At 37.0% G+C, this 22456-nt stretch overlaps 1 protein-coding gene across 16 annotated transcripts in view; it reads right to left on the reverse strand.

The window, feature by feature from the left end:
- Positions 1–22456, reverse strand: part of NFIB (nuclear factor I B) — a 281568-nt gene that overhangs the window by 20430 nt on the left and 238682 nt on the right. For 5 of the 16 annotated variants that reach the window (XM_069776480.1, XM_069776470.1, XM_069776474.1 and 2 more), the window contains exons 8-10: positions 21863–22110; positions 9728–9893; positions 6189–6271 (exon numbers count right to left, since the gene is read on the reverse strand). In XM_069776480.1, coding sequence (XP_069632581.1) covers positions 6189–6271; positions 9728–9893; positions 21863–22110 — 497 coding nt within the window. The remainder of the gene's footprint in view (positions 1–6188; positions 6272–9727; positions 9894–21862; positions 22111–22456) is intronic. The other 11 variants (XM_069776487.1, XM_069776483.1, XM_069776484.1 and 8 more) reach the window with 5 other exon arrangements.

The raw sequence follows: 22456 nt of genomic DNA on the forward strand, positions 1-22456 counted from the left end.
CTTTCTGGCTAGTTATAGTCCTCAGAGTAACTTAAGTGACCTCTAAATTCATGCCACAGTGTTAACTGGAGACAAGAAAGCACATTCACTCTCACCCACAGTAAGCCACCTAAAAGAGTTTCTCTGCAGGACATGTGAAAGGGAGAGGTGGGAAACTACTTGCAGGCTACTTGAGAAAACTTAAATTCCTCAGTTAGAGGGACTTAATAAACAGTCCTCGTAAGATATTTAATAAATGCTGAATAACATTACTAACTTTCTCAAAAATATGCTATGAGTGCAAAATAAATGACCTGATTTGGCATATGACATAGTGAAAAGTCTTTCCTAGAGCCTCTTGGAGAGGCCTGCTCTTCAGTCCCACAGCTTTGCCATTTTCAGCAAGGCAAGTTACCTGAACCCTACTTCAGTTAATACCTTCCATCCACAAAACATTACCAATGATTATTTTTTTAATGTACCTCTCACCTAACCATACAGAAGAAGAACATGGGTCTGTATTCTGAAGTGGAAATGGATGCCCAGCCTTGCAGAAGATGAGGAAATCTCCCAGGCAGCCCAGCCATTTCCTGACATGTGGAGCTGCAGCGGTCCCTTATCCCTGTGACATGTCCTTACTGCTACACTCATGAAGTAGCAGAGAGCACAAAACCCACTACAAGTGTTTCTCCAGGGAGGCAATGCAACTCCTTCACCCACCTTAGGGGCATCATGGGAAGGGGCCACAGGTCCAGGCAGGAGCAGAGCAGTAGATCGAGTGCTTCTAACTCTGCCACTTGCCTGAAAGTCATCTGCTTCCCCTCTCCGGTTCTGCCCTCTGTAAAATGCCAGGAAAGTGATTTTGGTTTGCACTTTCCAGTGCTGTGAGATGTACTGATATGAAGTCCTGCCCAAGAGCTAGATTTCACTATAGCTGCCTTTTCAGTTTAAACCGGGTGCCTTCCAAGCACAACCATCCTGCAGAGTTTTAAGTATGCAAATCCTATGTACTTTAAAAACCCATAGGCAACAGTTCAATCTTTAATCTAGTCTGAATAATATTTATGGGTTAATATTTAAGCAGGTTTTGTACTCTCCTATTTAAAGAGTGGTTGTCTAAGACTAACATTCATTTCAAGCTTCTGTGATTGCTAGTGAAAGTAGATACATATTTTGGAAAGTGTAATAGGAGACTGTGCTATAGCTTCTCTTAGTTGAGAAAAGCCCATAAAACTTAACATTTGCATATTGTCATTGTTTTGACTGAAACTTCCTTTAAATGTGTTTCCTTTCCAGCAAGCATATGTGAAAGGTGACCTCTTATCCATCTACATACCTCCCTGGTGGTCATGTGACCCAGTTTTACGTCAAACTGTCAATTATGATAAGGGACACAATAAGAACAGCCTAAGTGTTGATAACCTGTTTCCTGGCTTTACTGAGAAGTTCTGTTTAAGAGTCCGCTTGTATTCTTTCAGCCTTCTGCTGAAAGCAAAAGCAACATCCACCCAAAACATTTTGCAAACAGATACTCTGTGTTCATTGGACATTTAAGTTTACAGTTTCCATGATGAATAGCATGAAGAGAACTCCATTTTGAACCGTGTGATTCAATAACTAAAGGATGCATCTGGTAAGAACAACTTCCCACTGAAATGGCAGGGCAGACTGGTGTGTAGGAAATAAAAAGCCATCTACAGTCTTCTGATTTTGCATTTTAGAGACCTGAAGTGTTTCTTATTACTACATACATGGCAAATGTCTCACTCATCAATGTCAAAGCTGTGTGAAAATCATGCATACCACACATCACACATGGAAAGTCCAAGCTCTGGTGAAAACCATGCCATTGTATTAATCAGTGCAAAGACTGGAAGAGTTCACTAGCTCCTCAGTAATTGGGCCAGCATTGGTTAGCACAGTTTACTGTAACACACAGGAAAGTTCTAGAGGTCATTGTCTTCACAGACCTCAATAGCTATCCTGTTTATTTATATTTTCTAATTAAAAATAGAATCACACATACAAGGCTCCAAGGTACATTAAAATTAAATCAATGGCCAAGAAAGAAAACCTGTCAGTTAATTCATTCATTCCAGAAATCTTATTATTTGTGAAACGATTAATCTGTATTTGCAATAAATACAAATGTTTGTCTATCCGCCCAACCATCCATCTATCTTTTTATATTGTTTACACAGGTAAAGTGCGTGACCAGTATTTCCAGCAATATTCTAGCTTTATAGCCAGAAACAACATCAACCTGTCTCTAAGTGTCTATCATTTCAAGAACATAATAAATTCATAAAGTTGAGAATAGTAACACAAGGAGGCTACAGAAATGCTATTACATAACTATGAGACTTCTGATCATTAAGACTTTGTTACTGAACTAATGATCTCTCCATTAAAATTCTTTAGCCAAAAGAATGAAGACAAAACTAGAATCTGGCTAGTCCACTTACAGAAGATTGAATTTGACTGAGTTTCCTCAATTTGTTGCTTTTTCCTCTAGTCTGGGCTTAGAAACCACAAATCTTCAGTAGATGCAAATCAGAGAAAGAAGGGGGAAAAAAGGTGCTCCCCAATAATTGTAAACATTATCCAACCTTTCCTTTACGCATAATTCATTTAAGATGTTCCTCAGCAAAGATGATGAGCAAGCACCAACTACTAGATTTGACTTCATAAAATAATCTCACCAACCACCAACAGTAAAATTAAGAAAAACTCTCTCACTCACGTACTAGTTCTTATCACTTCCCTTGCCCCTTCCTATGTTGCCTTCCCTGCAGTTACATTATCAATACTTAACAACTCTCAGAAGCTGATGCTGATTCAAGAAAAGCAAACCAAGTGGTCATTAACAATTTGTAATAGACAGTTGGGGGAAGGGGGGGGACATGACTTTTTTACAGAAGAATTAGAAGATACATGTGACTCTCTAGATGCCACTGTAGAGAGAGATATGTTTTGTAACTATTCATGTCACAGTATAGAAATACCTGGCATTTCCAGGAAGACCCACCAGCAACTCCAGCAGAAAGTGGACTTCATAGTTATTATAATTCCTCATTAGAACCTTGTCTTCCTAACTATCAATGTAGCATGCTAAGTAATGCATGTAACAGCATATTTTTCACAGTATCCAGATCAGTAAAAGCAAATAAACTGCTCCCATTGGTGCTATTATGCACTGTCTTTCAAAGTTTTACTCAGTGCTTCCCGTCTAAATGTGAGTATTCCAGGTAGGTCGTGCTATAAATTTTTTACTGGAAGTTCTAGTAAACTATCATTTTGTCAAAAGATGCTATGTAAGAGTGTGCTGCAAAATGCATGTGTAACTTTTAAATTTATTGTGCTCACTGTAATTTAAACAGGCTACTAACAACAGCAAAAAGGACTCAACAGTACATGCCGATATTTCTCATAACCAGAGAGAATAAATCTTCATAAAGACTCCTCCAATGAAGTAAAAAATGTACCAGTGACAATATTTATTCTTGAGGGGTCAATGTGCATTACAGGGCATGGTGAATGTTTAAAAGACCTCTCTGGAACTAAAACCAGTGGCTTTCTAATTTAGAATTTCTCTCCGCTAATACTAAATGATTGATTGCCTTTTTTTCATATACCCCTTGATTTTTTGTTTCATTCATCATAGTCTGCTTTAAAACAAATGCATTTAAAATCTGCCACAAGAAGAGTAGTCTCTTTTAAATTGTTGTAAAGTAATGAAAGGACATAGTAAATCAATCTCATTTCTGCCTTACCAAAGGATAACCTTTGCTCTATTAAAGCTGTTTTGACAATCTCAGTGCTCTACCTCACTTTCTGGGTAATAAACATATATGGCACTGTCATCTCAGAGAGGCCTTTAGGATTTAAGTGAGTGAAGGTAATTAATTAATTAGAAACTTAAATATATGCACTTTATATATTCCGATTTATCCATCTGAAAAGCTTTGTTGTTAAAGTATTCTGTTCTTTCAAATGTTTCCAGCAGCACATAATATACCCTAATTTTGTACATATTTATATGTGTGAGGATCCACACATGCACCCCCCGCCGAACACACTCAGGCAAGCATACACATATATAGCCATTGCTCAAGTTAGAAAAGAATAGAGAATTCACAGCAAAGATGAAACCAAGACACAATTTTTAAATTTACTATACAATTCACTGGTTGCCAGCTGATGCTTTTGAATTAATATAAAGAGACTATGAAGCAATATACTTTAGAAGGGAGAACATTGGTTTCACACAGTGGCATTGAAGAATTTTTCTGTTTATGAAGTGTATATGAGACCTAATTTATTTTCCTCTTCCCCTTAAGCCATCTGGCCACATGTTTTACCATGAAAGGGAGTATAAGACACAGTGCATGTAAACACCAAAGACTGTGATGACCCTCAAGATCCCTCTCGCTATTATGTTCCTATTACACTGCTGAAATCTCCAAATTTATTTCCATCTACACAAAGCCAAAAATATATAGAAGATACATGAAATAAGCAATATATGATTTACACGTCATAAACTCAGCCAAGAGAAAATTAAGCATGCTGCCACTACCTTCTGGCATGTGACAAGAAGTTCGTAACTCTTTCAATGAACTTGGAAGAAGGTGGAGTGGGCTTAAGCAGTAACAAATTTGCAGAAAAAATTATGTCTAAAAACATGTAGTGAAAAAAAATTTATTACACACCCCCAAATTAACTGTGCGTCAGAGACTTTTCAAAGTATACTATGTAAAACTTCACATGAAATCTAGAAATTACATGCACTGTGTTTAAAAAGAGAGGTGTTGTATGTGTTTTAAAATACAATAAACATAAACTGTATATCTTTTAAAAAGAAGAGTGTTATAGTAAATATAGCACATTTCATAACACAATCTTTGAGAGGTTAAAAAAAAGCAATACACCAGAAAATTTACTGAAAAATGAATGGTTGGCAAAACCACTAATTGTCATTTGGTATTTTCATAAAAGTGTACAGATGTTTCCATTTAGGTCTCACTGGATAAAAAAAAGTTGGCAAAGCATCAACTATCTTGAATAAACGATTATCTTTATGATTTTCTCTGAACTCTGCATGTGGTGACCTTTAAAACGGACATACTGCCACCTTGCCCTGGGAGTGGGTAGGAATAGGGAGTTCCAGATGAAGCACACTTCATCTCACTATATCTCAGCAAACACAGAACAGGTAGGTTTTACTGAAAAATGAAACAGGCATGTGTACCAACTGTTGACAGGAACCCAAGCCTGAGAAAAAAATACAGTACAATAAATACCAAGGACTGTTTAACAGCCCTTTTCTTACTGCCACATTCAACTTTTTTCCTTATAATATTTTACATGCTGTTAATTTCAAAGTCCTCCACTGTTAAGATCTAGGAGTAAAACAAACACACGACATAAAATATGTTAAAGTTCTAAAGGGTCTGAATTTATTCCCATTACTAGCAATGTAATATTTCTGTATAGGCATGGCCTTGCTACTGACTGCAGCTAATTTGTTTGTAAGCCATCATTAATCTCGGCTTTATATTTTCACAGTTTGGGTAAACACTTCCTTTGCATTAAATTTACAGCATTAATGAGATGTGAAATTTAAAATGCTACTTGAAACATAAATGATGTAAGGAACTAGAACAAAACTGTGGTTTTATCACATTTGAAATCAGCAGACCAATTTAAACCTATTAAACTAGAAATGATGATATGTTGCGTTGAGGATTTGGTTTTGTAACTCATCTTCCAGAACTAAAATGAAGAAATGTAGGCCTGAACATCCAGGGGGAAAAAAATAGCTTGAAAAAAATAAGTTGGAGTTTTTGCTTTGGAAATTTTGCTCATTTCTTAAACTGATTTTGAAATGAATATTTATTCCTTATACACCTCATTATCTTTCCTAAAAGCCTATTAAAGTTTACATGTATGAGCTCTTGAAAAATAAAATAATTGAAAGACATACACTTAGAAGTTCCTTAAGATGGCACAAATCTAAGAAATAAAGCATGTGCTAAATTGATCTTTCTTAAAGGGTTCAGTTTTGTTTTGGATAAGCTTCATCTTCAGATGGCAAACACTAAAACCCTTAGGATCCCAGTCTAATCCAAGATAACCGTGGCAACACGTAGGAAGGTAATATCGCAAAAGCTTCTCTATATCATTACACCTATGTGAAACTTGCCCACCTGTTGCTGGTGTAGGAAGGATGGGTCTCTTGGGCTTAGTCCCACATATCGATTGGCTTGGGATGTGCCTGAGGCTGTGTAGGCTGATTAAGGAAGAACAAAACAGATTGATAAAAATACCAACCTATCATAACTATTACCCTGTACAGGTACAGTACAAATATGAGAGATCCAGAGTTATGATTTTGCAATATATAGGATGTGTCTGTGTTTTTCCTTTATTTAAACTTTAACAGAATGCAAAAGAAAAATTGGACCAAATTTAGAAAGGCATGTAAATTCCTATAAACTTCAATGGAAGCTGCATATGTAAATCATAATGATGTCTCTTGTTAAATAAAAGTTCCTCTGATTAATATATTTTTAAATTTCTAAGTGATTAAATAAAGTATGTATTTGAAGGAATCACAAGCCAGATTTTCATTTCCATTACACCAATCTAAGGCACCAGTGAAATCACTGAGATAACAATGTTGAGAGAAAATATTATTGCACACTTACTATTCTTACTGCTGTGAAAGCCCATAACAAAACTGTGAAAGAACAAAAATTGGAATCAAAAGTTCAGTTTACTTATGTGACATGAAATGAATCTTTACAGGCCTTTGGAAACAGGATGCAATCTGATTAGCATTTTCATAAGAAGGGAGCTGATTTTTACTGTGCAATATAATATTAAATATTCAACTCCCCTATGCATCAGGAAACACTTTCCCTGAGGGACATTTTAAGGAAGTCTCCTGCTGTCTGCTGCAGAGGATTAAATAAATCCATTTCTGAGGAGAAAGGGAATGCTAGGTGATGTTGGGATTAATTACAGGATGTGGATCCTTCACCTGTAGGTCACATTACTGTCTGGTTTCTGTCAGTAATCCCTAAAAGCCATTACCTTCTCATGGCTTTTGGTGGCACTTGTGAAATGAGGTAGGTGGTCTCACTCCACTTCCCAGTGTGGAGATACCCTCACTGCAACTTGCAGCATCGCAACCTGGAAACTTGCTGGCAGACAAAGCAAAACTACTAAAATTGAACAGACATACACAAGGATGCCAGTGAGGAGCTCATGGGAGTACTTACTGAATTGGCCTGTTAGTATTAAAGTCACACAGCAAATACAAGCAAATTAAATGCATTAATATTTTTTTTAAAAAAAGGCTTTATACAGTAAACAGGCTTTACGGAAAAACTGTCATAAAAATTAATCAGTTATTAGAAGGAAATTATGGTGGAGGCCACAGGGTCTCCCAAATATTATCAAAGCCTGCTGTTCTTTCTCATTCAAAACAATTCTGCTATTGCACTTCAAAATAAAAAGCAGTGCTAATCATTTGCTGGTTTATTCTCATCAGACTGAATAATAATGATAACTTGTTGGCCAAGCATATGTTTTATATATCTCTCTCTATATAGTTTGAACCAATCAACCAGTTATTGCAAATAAAAGTAAAACTATGCCTTAAAACACATTTAGTCCTGATTTTCTCATTAAGTTAACATTAGCACTCTGTGTGGAAGGTCTATTATGACTGATAATACAGTTTATATGTATTCATATATAATTTATATATCAGCAGGACATGATCCCTCATTTTTTGCTATTTTCTTCATCAATAAGTTATGTTCCTTCACTTTTTTGCTCTTACAGTTACCAATCCAGTTTCAAAAGGTTTTACCAAGCAGATAGACTACTGCCTTGCTCTGAGAACCATAACACTCTGGACACGTAGCATTTATATGCTATCTCATATCCAGAACCGGCACATTCAAATCAAATTTGTACATAGGGATTTTTTTATTATTACTTACGTGCTGTAGTGACAGACATTAGATATTTAGGCAAAAAGTTACCTGCATACTGCTGTGGATGCATAAGGAGGCCTTATTTCAAATATCTAAGCTGAGATGTTCTAAGGGTCACAGGGAATCAGGTACCTAAGTTCCACTGAATTGCACAAGAAACTGGGTGCCAACTTAATTTGAAAATATAATCCAAATTTTTTCCCCTAGTAGTAGGACAATGAACAGATTAGGTTTGCTTTCCTTATGATGAATAATATGGTCAGATTACTAGAAAACATCCCAACGCAGTTCTGACATTGTATTTGTTCTTTTTGCCACTTGTATTAGAAACTCTGACCTCATCTGAGACAGCTATTTAGGCCAGGCACAATCATGTCAAACAGGAAGCCGAATGAAATCATGAGTACTTGAAACTATACCTGAACTCAGTTTTCTCAGTTTTCTAATCTAGACCAAAAGTTAGAGCAACAGCTTCTTGTTTGCTGCTGAAACTAACTCTTCTTAGAAGGTGCGAGACCGGTACCAAAAACTACCTGGGAGGATACAGACATGCTCTACCGCCTTTTAACAAAACTTTTGCTATACTAAAAGAACACCTAAAATACTTCCATATACCTATCCATATAATTATTTGTTTATACTTAAACAAGAATTTGTCCAAAAGTTACTACTGTCCTTTCATAATAAACGTATAACTAGTTTTCCTCCTTTATATCTCGGCCACTCCTATGCATTTGAGTCTCATCTCTGCTTCACATTCTAATGAAAAGATTTAAAGTAGTGTAACACCTAAGAAACATACAGTTTATCGTCTCCCTAATGACAGACCAAAAATTAGGGACTGGATTCACAGTTCAAATACTAAACAGGTCTAAAGCAAGTCATTTTAATATAATAGACCCTAAAGAGATTAATATTTTTAAAGACTGCTAAGTTTTCTTCCAAAGCGTATGTTTGGAAGTGTCTTGCAGAAAGTAGTTAAAAAGCAAAATTTTGCTTCACTGAGCATAAGATGAGTATTTGGAAAAGAAGAAATTACCCTATACATAGTAACATCTTTGCTCTTATTTCCAAAACTGCAATTCCATTGAAGATAATAGGATAAATAATATGGTCCTATATAGTAATAAAGAGCTTAAAACATTAAAGTTAGGGTTTGTTTGTTGTTTTTTTTAAAAAAAAAAAGAACAGTGGATCTACAATCCATCACAACGATAACAAGGAATTAAAGTTTTCTTTTCCACATCAGAGTTTTTTGCTAAAAATGACACAACCTATATCAACATGCAATTGTCATAGCTCGGATTCAGTATGCGTTGTAACAAGGCTTGATTTCTGTAGGAAAGCTCATTGAGGAGCAAATTTTCCAATGTCTGTTTGGAATTCCATCTGAAGGCCATTGCAAAACCTTGCTGTCTGGGTGTGCTTGCTTCTCAATGTCTTAACAATGTCCACCTTAGATGAACAACTACGGTTTCTTTTTCTTGAATAGTGGTCAAATATGCAGGCTTTCCCCTTTCATTTTGGTTGTCATGTCACAAGCTTTGGTTCAAGTAACATGATGCATTTGTTGAAATTTGGAGAGGAAAAGCTTTGCAGTCAGATCACGTTTGCTCTCCATGTAAAATGATGAGCATCCACTTGGTCAAATAGTAGGAAAAGGCGCCTTTTTCTGGCCTCAGTTTGAAATCATATCGAATCTTCAATTGACATTTTTTGTTTCCTAAAGAAATACTTACTGGTTGCTGTAGGTGAAGATGCCTCACCTTCAGTGGATGTAGTGATGGGTTTAGTATCTGTCATGGTCAGGGTCACAGGTCGCACCGCACTGTGATGGGGAGAGGGTGCCAAAACTGGAGTAAAATGGCCAGGCACTTTCCCTACTACTTGACCACTGCTGTTAGGCTACAAAACAAAACCAAAAGAATGCCTTGTGAAACATACACATTGTGTTTAAGGAACCTACCCACCTATGTTAGGGTTTTTCAGAACGTCCATCACTGTAGTACCTGCACGCTGGAATGCACTATTCTAACAAAGCTATGAATTTCTAGATGATATTTTCAGCAGGCAGATCCCTCCTTAGATAGGCAGTACATGCTTAAATAGCAGTACTTTTTGGAAAACTTTTTTTTCTGGATGCAGCATGCATCAGATTGTTTCAAAATATATTTGCTGTACACGCAGTGGCTGTGAAGCACAGTAAATCCCACAATAGCAGGATTAAACTGACCAAGCATAGGCCCTGTATTGGGTATGAAGTATTAAGAGCAAATGAATGATGCAAAACCTCTGTTTTCACATGCCATACCACTGTGGCTTGGAGCATAACCAAGACTTGACCACAGCTGTCCACAGAGATTACGCATACTGGAAGGCTAACTAATAATTCACATGTTTGGGAGTGGGAAAGAGGGTTAGGATATGATGCACTATAATGTGTACGTCATAACATCTGGCCAAAAGCCGCCTACCAAAAACACAGAAGTGTTTAATAATGGGAACTTTGCAAGTCAAGAGCATAATAAACAAAAACACTTCTTTCATAGATACAAAAGGCAGTCTGCATATGACCTTATGGTACAGGTCATCAAGGTAATATGCTACTGTCTGCATATAGGCACATCTGAATTTGGCAATGTTCACTGGTAAATGTATATGTTTATCCAATGCTTAAACATGCCTTAGACTTTCTGCATGTAAATATACCAACAGTAAATAACTTGCAGTAAAAATAAGCAAGTAGTAAATAGTTTTTTCAACAATGGCTGATAACTTTTGTCTTAAAGTGATTGTGTGTTCTGTGAATCATAGGTATTTTAAAATACAGCCACACAAAGCAAAAACTACTGGGAATCTTATTATTAGAATGATCCTGTCAAATTTGAGATAACTCAGAGTATAAAATGGACTGATAAAGGACCTGATTCAACTGACACAAGGAAAGGTTAACAGAGGTAAGCATGACTATGGTAATGAAATAATAACTGCGCTGAGACAATTACTGCAAGTATGTGCAGAGTATAAACACACAGAAGAGGAAGGAATTATTTGGAAAGTACAGGAAGTATAAACTCAGGGTAATGGAATGAAATCGAGAAGGAGGAAATTTAAAATTAATAACAGGAGAAACTTCCTGGCAGTATGATCTACTAGACATTGCAAATGCCCCCAGGGGAGAGTCTTGTTCTTTAGGGCATCTAAAACGAAGCTAGAAGAAAACACTAGAAAATATAAGTGCAAATGAAGGCCAACCTTGTATTCATAGGAACACTGGGTGGCTAGCAGACTATTTCCCTCTCTAAAATCACAAGACTTGCAATGAAAAATAACAGTAAAAATGTACACTAATGAGAAGTGGCCAACAAACTACCCCTCTAAATGAAAAAAAAGTCACCCCCTAAACATAACTGTATGTTTGGGGGGGTGTTGGAGTGGGGATGAGGACAGAAGGGCCATGGAATCCCAGGATCTTGCAATTTAGGTGGTATTTACCACTTTTTCATTCCTTTTCCTAGTTGCGCAAGCTGAGAAGTTACTACTAGGAGTTTAGTAACAGGAATAAGTGTCAGCTGTCAAAGTAGCTTCAAAATAAGAAGGCAGCATGGATTCAAAGGAAAGCATTCAAATGAATACTTTCACAAATAACACAATTTCCCCAAATAACTGGCACATGACATTAAATTTTATTCACTTAACTATTTAGATAGATCTCCCTTATTAAGTGTAATTGAAATGAAAATAAGATGTGGCAGAATATATACACGACAATTTCTATAGAATAACGTGGCCTCAAAGTTTACTGAGCATCTGCATGCATGCTTACATGACCAATGGGTCATAAGTGGGGAACTCGCTCAGTAATTACAAAGGTCTTTCCACAACAATATAAATTACATCTTTACATTACAGCAAAGTCATATATTAAGTATGTGTCAATAAGCCCACTTTCTTTGAGATCTATCTTAGCAGTGGTTTAAGGAATTTTATTTTGTGGATTCTATTTTAAAGGCCTGCCTGCCTCTAAAACCAGGTGTCTTGGCGACCAGAAATCTGACTCCACCTGCCTTAGAATAAAATGAAAATTTTAACTAACATAAATTCAGAAAATCTCTAAGAATTGCCTAAAATAAATTCCCCATACAAATGACCCAAGATGCTCCAAAACTTAGAAGCAAGTACTCTTACTCGCTAGTTGCGAGTTGTATAGACTTCAACTCGAGACATCTTGATGTTGCAATGAAACAGGCTCTGTCATAGCTAAGGGAGCCACAAGACAGTTTGAAGCATTTGTGGGGAAAACTGTCAGAAGTATAAGGTGGGCCTTATGATAAACTTTTCCCTAAACACTGAAATTCTTGTCAGTAAGACCTGCTTGCTATGTTGGACTGGATTTTCAGTACGTTTCTGGGGACCCTGCTGCAGAGGCAAGTCCCCTATCCTGGCCTGGCAGCCAGCTGTCCCCACAGCCTGCTGGAGGGACTACCACTTTCCAGTTGTGTCTGGTGGCTCCTAGATGGAGTCACTGACCTGTGACCACAGGGCGACCTTAGGAGCCTTAGCTCCTGTGGTGTGCTAACATATCACAAAACCAACTGAGAATCCCTTATCTAAATGACCAACTTTTACTAAAAACAAAGAAAGAAGATTCCATGGAGTTTATGGATTAAAACAGACAGTGTCATCAGCTTCCAAAAGCAGCTCTGTCTCCACAGCCAGACTCGAATTAATTAGGACACAGCTGGAGACCAGGACAATTTACAGCAATGTATCACCTTCTACTGTTCCCTAGTGATCCCAGGTCAACAGGAATGCAACGGCTCACATAGGCTTCAGCTTAGTCCTTGTGCATATGGTCCAAATGAGCAAACTGAGTTATAAGACAAAGAATACCCCATTCTCACATAAACCATGTTTTTCCCTGTGTGATACATAACAGCAGTGCAGTACATCCCCCCCACTTCATCCAAATCGAGGGTGAAATCCTGTCCTTGTTGAAATCCATGGGGAAATTGCTAGTGATTTTAGTGGATGTGGTTTGTGATCTCCCCACCAAGTGTCTACATTTCTATTTCTTTTCTTTTTTTTAATGTTGTCTTAAATGGTAGGCATTGTTCCATATCTGTCCTGCGTATAAAACTGCATGCAGACACAATAAAATGAAACTGAGGTCTGCAACTTCTAGATATAAAAATAAAACCTCCAAACTAAGAAAAGAGAAAACTCATTACTTCAATAAGTTTAATTCTTATGGTTCCAACATTTCAGACTCTGCACATGAGATTTCAAATGCAATTATAACCTAGTTACCTGCCTCAACAATTTTATTGCATATTGGCACATTTCCCCACGTATCTTCTGGCTGCACTTTATAATTTATTCTGCTTTTATTTTTGTAACCTCTAACATCTATTCTTTTCCTTTTTCAAGTTGTTTTCACATTTGTAACATAACATTTTTTTTTAAATTTTGCAGTAATGTCAAGTACTGTATATTGCAATAACTGTTCAGGTGTTATTGCTCAGCAAACAAGATAGCTCAAGAAGGGATAAGTACACACAAGACAGAGCTTGGTGTACCATGTCTAAGACCCTAACTTCTCCCCCCATACTGAAAGTTTCCTGTATTTATATTTTTAACGAACCTCAGTTGTAGGTAAGCATGTACCTACCAGGACTTTTACATATATAATTCTTCTTCAACAATCCTAGCTGTCTTTCACATGTGAACTAAGGTCCTCCCTTTGACACAGCTTGTCATGTGAAATGGTACACATAAAATTTTCTTAAAACTTAGTGGTTTTCCTAGATGTGCTACATTTGAAAACAGAGTTTGTGAAAATCAGTCTCACATTCTCCCAAATTCTATTACATGAATGTCACTCATAAGAAACCTTCCTGAAACCACCATACTTGTCTTTCTTGCATGCAGTGAACAACAGTGAAGCAGCTAACAAAACTGATATTTACATTATCATAATTAGTTTGCAGCTTAAGATCATAAAGTAGTCCTAATTAAACAGATCAGGTAATTGTCTCAGAGTTAATGCTTAGGCCTATCTTCAGACTGCCAGTGACATTGCGGCATTGGTTTACACTCAATTCACACTTCTATGGTTATCTTTGCAAGCACAAAACTAAAAGCTTTTGAAATAAAGGTCTAAATTCCAGACCATGGTATCTGATAGCAGTACAAGCTCAAGAACACTGGTGCTCTCTCTCTCAAGTTCTCTGTCCTGCTTTAAGTTTTCAGTGCAAAGAAGGCAACCTTCTGGTCACAAATAGTCCTCTGAAGTTGACAATTCATAATCTTATTGAAAACTGGCTGCTGGAAATAGATTCTGTGACCTGTTCTCCTTTCAACTTTTGCAGTTATGTCAAAAGATATTCTAGCATTGAAACTATGTATCTATTTAGACAGTATCCACTTGAATTACAAGTGCAAATATTTATAACACATCATTTAAGATGAATTCATTTTGTCCTTATTTAAAACAAGTTCTAGTTTCTAGTTTGAGTTTCCCCTGAAGAGATTCTTACAGTCAAATGCTTTACAGTTTAAAAATCAACTGTTACCATCAACTAGGGCATCAATATGTCTGTGCGATGGATTCACAAACAGAGAGATGATGCCTGAGGCATAAACCTCAAGCAAATTGCACGGAAGCAGCTGTGTTAGATAAACAAGCTGTGCATTTGAAAATGGGCGAGGGAAAGAAGCAAACACAATGAAGGTCTGGCAAATTTAGCCCGAATTTATGCAGGTATACATTTTTCTATTGTTGGATTGGAGGCTAATTCAATTTTCAGATCTGTGCTACATTTTTGAGCTTTTTAATTCACACCATCTTGAATTGCCACAGATTAATCCATTTGTTTGCCCAAAGCCACAGGTGAGTTATATTCACTGTCATAGCTGTAACATAACTCAGATTGTCAGACTATTAATGTCTCATTCTGTGCACTGTGCACACTTTCAGTTAATCCTTAGGTATGAAGTTTGAACAGAAACTTGTAACAGGTATGAATATGGACTTTCTTAAAATCAGGATTCACTATATCTGTTTTTCCTGCTGGGATTTTACTAACATAATCAGTAACTAATTAAACTTCTCTCAGACTTCTGTTCGCATATTTGCCCAAATACCAGCACATTTACACCTTAGGTCTTCAGTTATATTTTAGGACAGTCTTTTGTCATATAGCTCACTACTTCCAGCATTAAAAAAAATCTTTCTGATGTCATAGTGAAATGGCAACACTAACATCTACAGAAGAGATATCCAAACATAACAGAAATTTTACATACTTATTAAACAATTGACATAAACTATTGAGTGGCTTAAATGATAAAATATATTTTATATTTAGATTTGCACAGTATCTTTTTTACAAAATAATTGTAATTATAATTCCAAATTCCAAATAAAATAATTCCAATTTTCCTTGGAATCTTAAATACAAAGCATCTTCAAAGAAATAATCAACAAAGGCCAGAAATCATCTTAATCCTGTGCATGTCTTAGGTACAGCTACATATGATACTGTGCTAGGTATTTCAGAAAGAAATTTCAGGGCTTAATAAAAATTACATTATTCCAGCTAACCACTATACTTGGAGAACAATATATTTGCATCTCAAAACACAGGTTTTTCAATAGAAACTCTGTTTCCCAAGAAAGTTACCCTATTATAGCCAAGTGATCAATCACTGAGTGCAGTTGAGTCAAACTGCATTCAGTGTGTTTGTAAACAATCTGTCACCCATTTCTTCTCAACAGTTCCAGGCCCTTATATTGGAAAAGTACAAATATTATGGTAAAGAACAACACTGCAAAACCCTATGGCAGTGTAATTTTGAGACCATTGATTGAATTATTTGTTGATGGAGCTGTAGAAGATCCAGTTCTGCACATTTTGGTGCTCTGCTCATGTACCAAATATCTTGTTTTAACAGTTGTCTGCTAGACACATCTATGAAGCTGGAGATCATAGCTGATAAGTTCTGTCTTTGAGTCCATGCCATTGTGCTCTGTGTTATCCACAGAGGGTGATAGATGCTTCAGAAAATCTACAAGTAAAAGAAACTGGAAGAAGTATCTTCTGTTTTTCAAACTCTCCCTTTTGTTGTTGTTGTTGTTATTGTTGTTGTTGTTGTTATTGTTGTTATATGACACAAACCCAACCTTTTACCTCAGTAGAGCTTTTGCCTAGGGCACCCTAATGCTACATCACCTGTGAACATCCAGTGGGCATGTTAGTCTCCCACTAGAGACAGCTCAATGGTACAGGAAGCAGTTTCATCAAATGTGCAGAAGACATATCCTCAAGTTATTACCTATCATCTGAGTAATATAACACAGTGCCTTTGAGTCTCTGCTAAACATAAGGGAATGGTATTATTAGTGCACTGCCAGTGAGACTGTAGAAGGTGCCGTAGGGCAGTTCCTCCTCCAGCTGAACCTGGTGGGCTCCATAAAACATTTGTTTAACAAGAAGTAAGGCTATACAGATTTCCTTTCTGATATTGGACACTGTGGTAGCAACAGAAATGTACTTTGCCTTTTTATAGTGCCCGTTACCATTTTCATGAGGATGAATCTCACTAGCTTCCATATCCTTAAAACCCAAGTAACTCATTGCTACAGCATATCTTACACAGACCTCACAGAGAGATGCCACACAAAAACTTCAGGTGGTGTGACACAGCTACCTGTTTGCTTGAGGACTTAGCTTTAGAAAAAACAAGTTGTTGCCAGTCTTGGCTGGCAACATCACTTCTGTACTACTTTGAGAGAAATCAAGGCGTTGACTTTGATTTATAAAGCTCTGAGTCTTATCCACTTGAGAAAACATTTTCCTCTTGACCTAACGCTGCTGAAACTGAGAGCAACTGCAGAGCTTCAGCAACCCATGTTCAGACATAGATATCATAAGACATTCTAGACAAAGAGTCCTCTATCCTGAATCACAATTTTACCTGTGAGCTCAAAAAATCTGAATTATTTGTCAACAGGTAGAACACAAGGAAACACCCAGCTTTCGTCGTATATTTGCCTTAACAGGGTAAGTCTGTATTACATAACATGGGAAAGGAAATCTCTTTGTAGATAAATGTTCAAAAGATATCTTTGGGTTAAATGGTATTTCATGCACTCTGGAGACTTATAACTGTGCATTTAATAAACTAAAAATGAGCAAACTAAATACAAAGCAATCATTTACAACTGCAATTAAATCTCTAAATGCCTTGTCAGTAGATACAGTTAAGCTAGTACTCTCTCTGCCTCCCAATTACAATCAAAACCAGCACATTGCCATATTTAATCTTCAGTAATTTCTTAAAAAAATACAAGGAAAGACTTGCCCAAGAAGCTGAAAACTATTAAATGACAACAAATAAAGGCACTAGCTATACTGAAGAAACCGCATGGACACATATCGCTTGTGTCGGCTTATTTTGCTAGTATTCTCCCACGAACCAACAGAAAACCCTTTGACCAGCCCAAACAGAGCCTCACAAGATTCACTCATCATTGCTAAATGACTGCAGTTATTGTATTGAAGAATGACAAAGCATCTGCCTGGCATTCCTGAAGAGTGTGCCTATCTTTCATTGAACAAAAACCTGAATACCCCAATCAATTATGAGAGGAAATTAAGTGGCCTCACCAGCTTCCAGAAGCAGCTCTTCTCAAGCAGTTCAGATATTTCTGTCTTCAAAGATAAAACCATTAAAAAGATAAAGCTGCACACTACATATTGCAACGAAGTACATTTTAACAGCCCAGGAATTTTAGTCAATATGTGGACAGCAGTTCACTTGGACTGTAGCATGTAACAAGTGTAAGCCATTTATTGTAAGAAGAAAAGGGTCCAATACTTAACTCTCCCAAATTGGAGGCAGTTTTACCATACCACTGAAACCAGCGTATTTCATCAAAAATATCACAAAATTTTATTTAAGGTTACCTGTAAACTGTGCCCTTCATAATCCAAACTCAAAGGGCTTGCAAGATTATCTACTTCTGATTGCTTGGTTCAGTCAGAAAAAAAGTTTCTCACTGATGCCAGGATGTTCTTCAGCTGCATTCACCTTAACTGTTTGCTTTACCATTGTTTCCTTCATTACAATTGCTGACCCTTCTTCTGTGATTCAGCACACCTTTGTCCATTTAACTTGATGGGGTATTAAGTTTGGAGCTTTTGGTTTTGACTTCAGCCACACAAGTGTTGTCATGCTTGGTGATTTGTTCAGGCTCACTGGAAGTCTGATTTTGGTACTGTATATTGATTCATACACTCTCAATTATTAATGTGTTTCAAGCGTGTGCAGATCTGTGTGTGTGTGTGCGCGCGCACACATGTACCTACACACAGAGGAGGTAGTATCTTCCAAGATTAAAAGATTTACCCATCTGGAATCATTCAAAAAGGAAATACATGTTCAAAATTTGTGATAGTTTTGAAAACATCAATACATTGTAGATGGATAAACACTGTAGGTGGATTAGACGCATACCAACCTATTCTTTTTGCTGAAACTTACGAGTGACCAGTATCAATTTAACTGTGGAGAGATCAGCACCCCATCATATTACAGTTACATACACATACACACAATCTCATTCAGTAACATGTGTGCCTAGCTAAGAAGAAAAGCAATGAAATAAGTATACTAAAAAGGGCTCAGCAGAATTACTTAATTAGTGGAAAGTACAGCAGTTCTCAAAACCTTGGGAACTTTTTACACTACCAGTTGGAGGCAAGTCCAGCTCTATATCTAACAAGATCCATTTCTGTTCAGTACATTTGTTTATTTATTCTCCAGATTGAACAGGGGCTAAAAAGCAGATATGCATGAAACCGACAGCCACGGCTCTCTTTTGTTGAGGCTTATCCATTGTTGAATCATTTTTCACTGCAGCCAAAGGGCCTGTTTGAACTTCCTGACTGTTCATCACACATAATTTGGAGTATTTAACATTATGTCAAGAAAATTGCCCACTGCTTCCCACTGTGGAAACCTATGGGAGCTCTATATCTTTAAACTAATTTTACTTAAAGTGTTCCATTGAATAGCATGACTGTCTCACTATAATCAGGGCAGCAGTAATGTAATTAATCTCAAAATTGCTGTGGGGAGTACAAGGCATCTCAGTTGCTTGTCGTAACAATCTAAATTAGCATATTACTGAAAGATGTTGGGGAGGAACAGTTCATTTTAGGTAAATGCTGTCAGGGTATCCATCCTTTCTATTTCTAAAGCTGAAATTAAAACTATCATCATAGTTCTCCTTTTGAAATCCAAATGAGTATGTTTTGAGGTGGGAAAGTATAATTAAATTTGATGTGGTATTCCTACAGATGCAGTTTTGCATTTTATAATAATTAAATTTGTTTGAATAAAAATTCATGTTTTATTTAGAAAAGAAAAACTGGTTTGGCTCAAAGCATGCCATTGTATCAGAACAATTCCCTTTTGTCCCTGAAACTTCACAGACGGCTGCTGCTTCTTTTCCTAAGCAAAAAATTATTCTTGCAGTTTTATTTTTTGTACAGCCATCCTTTAACTGTTCTATTTAGAGATAATTTGACTGGGCATGCAGCTCCTGATGTATAGCATATCTCAGAGGTGAACTTTAAAGAATTAAATTTAAAAGAGATTCCACTAATAATAGTGATTAATGATAATAAATAGTGGAGAATAGCTGATGCAGATGCCTGGAATCCCATACTTGGTGTTGTTTAACCCCATCGCCTCTTCTCAAGAACAAATCAAACATCAAATGAAATGAAGAACGTTACCCTAATATAAAGGTTATGAAAGGTGATGAAAGTAGTAAATTGAGGCCAATTTAGCCTGTTATTCCCTATGGTGCCACAACACAAGAATAGGATGTGTTTTCAGTTTGCTACTACTCTGAAAAAAATCAGCAGAGTAAAATTTTATCTTTTGAGGTCTAAAGATTAATCTTTCAACCACAGATAAGGGAAGAGAGTAAGACAAGAGAAGTGAGTAAGACTCTTGTTGGGCAAAGAGTTGAAAGCACTTCTCCTGCTCAATTAATATACTCCCCAGTGTTAAAATCACAAGACAGTGCATTTGTCAACTGTCTTAAAGTCAGATACTTCATTTAGATGTTGTATTTTTTCAGCAATGATCCAAAGCAGAACACTGAACAATCCAGAGATTATCACCTGATCTGCTCTTTTAATATATATAAGAAATCAAAATGTAAGTAAAACAAGCACTGAATAATTAAAGAAATGCATAACAGAAAGGGCCTGATTTTAATTTGCATAATTTTTCCCTTAATAGTGCCTAATTAAGACATCAGTTTAAAAAAAAAAAAAAATCCAACAGAACTCTAAGATTTTCCGCACTGAATTAACGTTAAGGACTTTTAATGGATGTCTTAATTAGACTTTGTTATTCATGGAAATTTTACACAAATTAAAATCAGGTCCTGCATGCAACATTCCCAGCTGAGTCTCAGCAAAAATGCTATATGGGACTGAAAGACTTTTAATCCATGCACAGATAGCAATTTGTATTCTAAAGCCAACATACTTCATTTTCACTTTTTTGTTTAATTTGCATTAATATTGTCACCAACAAAAATCTCATAGTTAGGATTTCTCCCTTCAAAGTAAATTTTGATTTTATGGACCCACTTTTTTTTAGATATGTAGAAAGTCATGCAGCTGGACCAGAGCAGTATCCCCTGGGGACAATAGCCACAACGACCTTCTGAACAGCCCAGAGGGCCTGTGTCTGTTATTCAACACAGAAAGTTTGATTCAGTCTCAAGTTGTGCCTGAAACACACGCTGAAAGGCTTGTCATTATTGGTGAAAAACAAACCAAAACAAAGCCCAAACCAAAATACTGTCACAGCAATCCCTTCATCCCTGATAAGACAGTCCTTCCACAGGAACCTAACTCTTAGGAGCAGGAACACCTGACCGTGGTCTCTTCAGTTTACATTCCCAAGTCTCTTCCAAAAAATGTGCTAAAGCACAGGGTACAGGACGCCACAGGAGTCTTTCAGACAAGGCATCAAAAATAAAAAACGGCCTGAGCAGCAAAGATTACATTACATTGACACTGGAAATATTCCAAGTATTGTCAGACCAAGTCTCAACTGCAGTTTATCCTGTAGTGCAGATCACATGCTAACGCTATGTGCTGATGCTATCATGGAAAGCAGTTTTGCACACAGTCCTTCACAAATTACTTCACTAATGAAAACCATGTTCATTTCCCATATCAGACACAATTCTGAATCAGTGTAGCAGCCAGGAACTCATCTGTTACTGCATGTTCTCTACAAAAGGAAGAAAAAACAATTTTGTGGGTCTGTGCTGTGCTCATTACAGTAATGTCTTTGCATCTGTGCAAACAAATGTCAGGTGCCTATGAAACAGGACAAGCGTTACCTTGCCAGAGTATATTTTCATTGTTGGTCTATAAATATACTTGTATGTCTGTGCATGTGCATACATGCACGTGGATGTATCAGCACACTCCTTGTTCAATCCTGCAGCAGGAGGTTCATCTCCTGTGGCCCTGTGTGGCCACAGAGGTGCCCAGCCTGCGGGAGGGGTGCAGGACTGGGACCTGCCCTGTTAGTGCTGCTGGGTCATTCAGTACAAGTATTTTTCTTATGCTTGACAGAGGAACAGCAAGTGGATATGACTAACCTGCACCCTTTATTCAACCACGCTGAACAGGAAAAGTCACTGGCTTGCTTATATGACAGCTCCCAGCTTGCTCTAAGACCAGAACTAGTGAGATATTGGTTTAGACACCCTGGTAAACATACATTCCTCACAGGATTTCTTTTGGAGGGTTCACATTGTTTTACAGTACCTGGCTAGTCTGCGGGCTGGACGGGTCGTAAGAAGGTACATAATTCTTCAGAGTATCCTGAGGATTCAGGTGGGGAGGATATCTGATCGTTGGATGAGAGAAGTAGCTAGATGGGGCAGGAGGGAGAATAGCTTGTGCTGGAAATGGCAATGGTGAAGGTGGAGGTGGAGTTCTAGTTGAGATGACTGGAGAAGATAAAATAAAATTAAAATTACTTCGCATCTTGTTTCTTCTAAAATTCTTCACCTCTGTATTACAGCAAGAAAAATAAAAAGTCAGTTATAAATCAGTACACTGCACTCCTGCTTCATGGCATCTTTACAGAAAAACTTACATGTCCTCCCCTTACATTATCCCAGGCAATGGAAAGTGCTACTGTTTCAAATTCATAAATACTGTATCTTGGATTGGTTTTGCAGGTTATGCCATCATATTTTTTCACTTTTTCTTTAAACAGTAATCATTCTGTGGCATAAAAGACATTTCAATTATACAGTTTTCCCATCTGGAGCCCAAATAAACAAAACAAATATTTTACTCAATAAATAAAACCTACACTTTTATCCACAGCATCCCAGCAGAGGAGAGCAAAGT

Source organism: Haliaeetus albicilla, chromosome Z (genome assembly GCF_947461875.1).
Source record: "Haliaeetus albicilla chromosome Z, bHalAlb1.1, whole genome shotgun sequence".
Lineage (NCBI taxonomy): Eukaryota > Metazoa > Chordata > Aves > Accipitriformes > Accipitridae > Haliaeetus > Haliaeetus albicilla.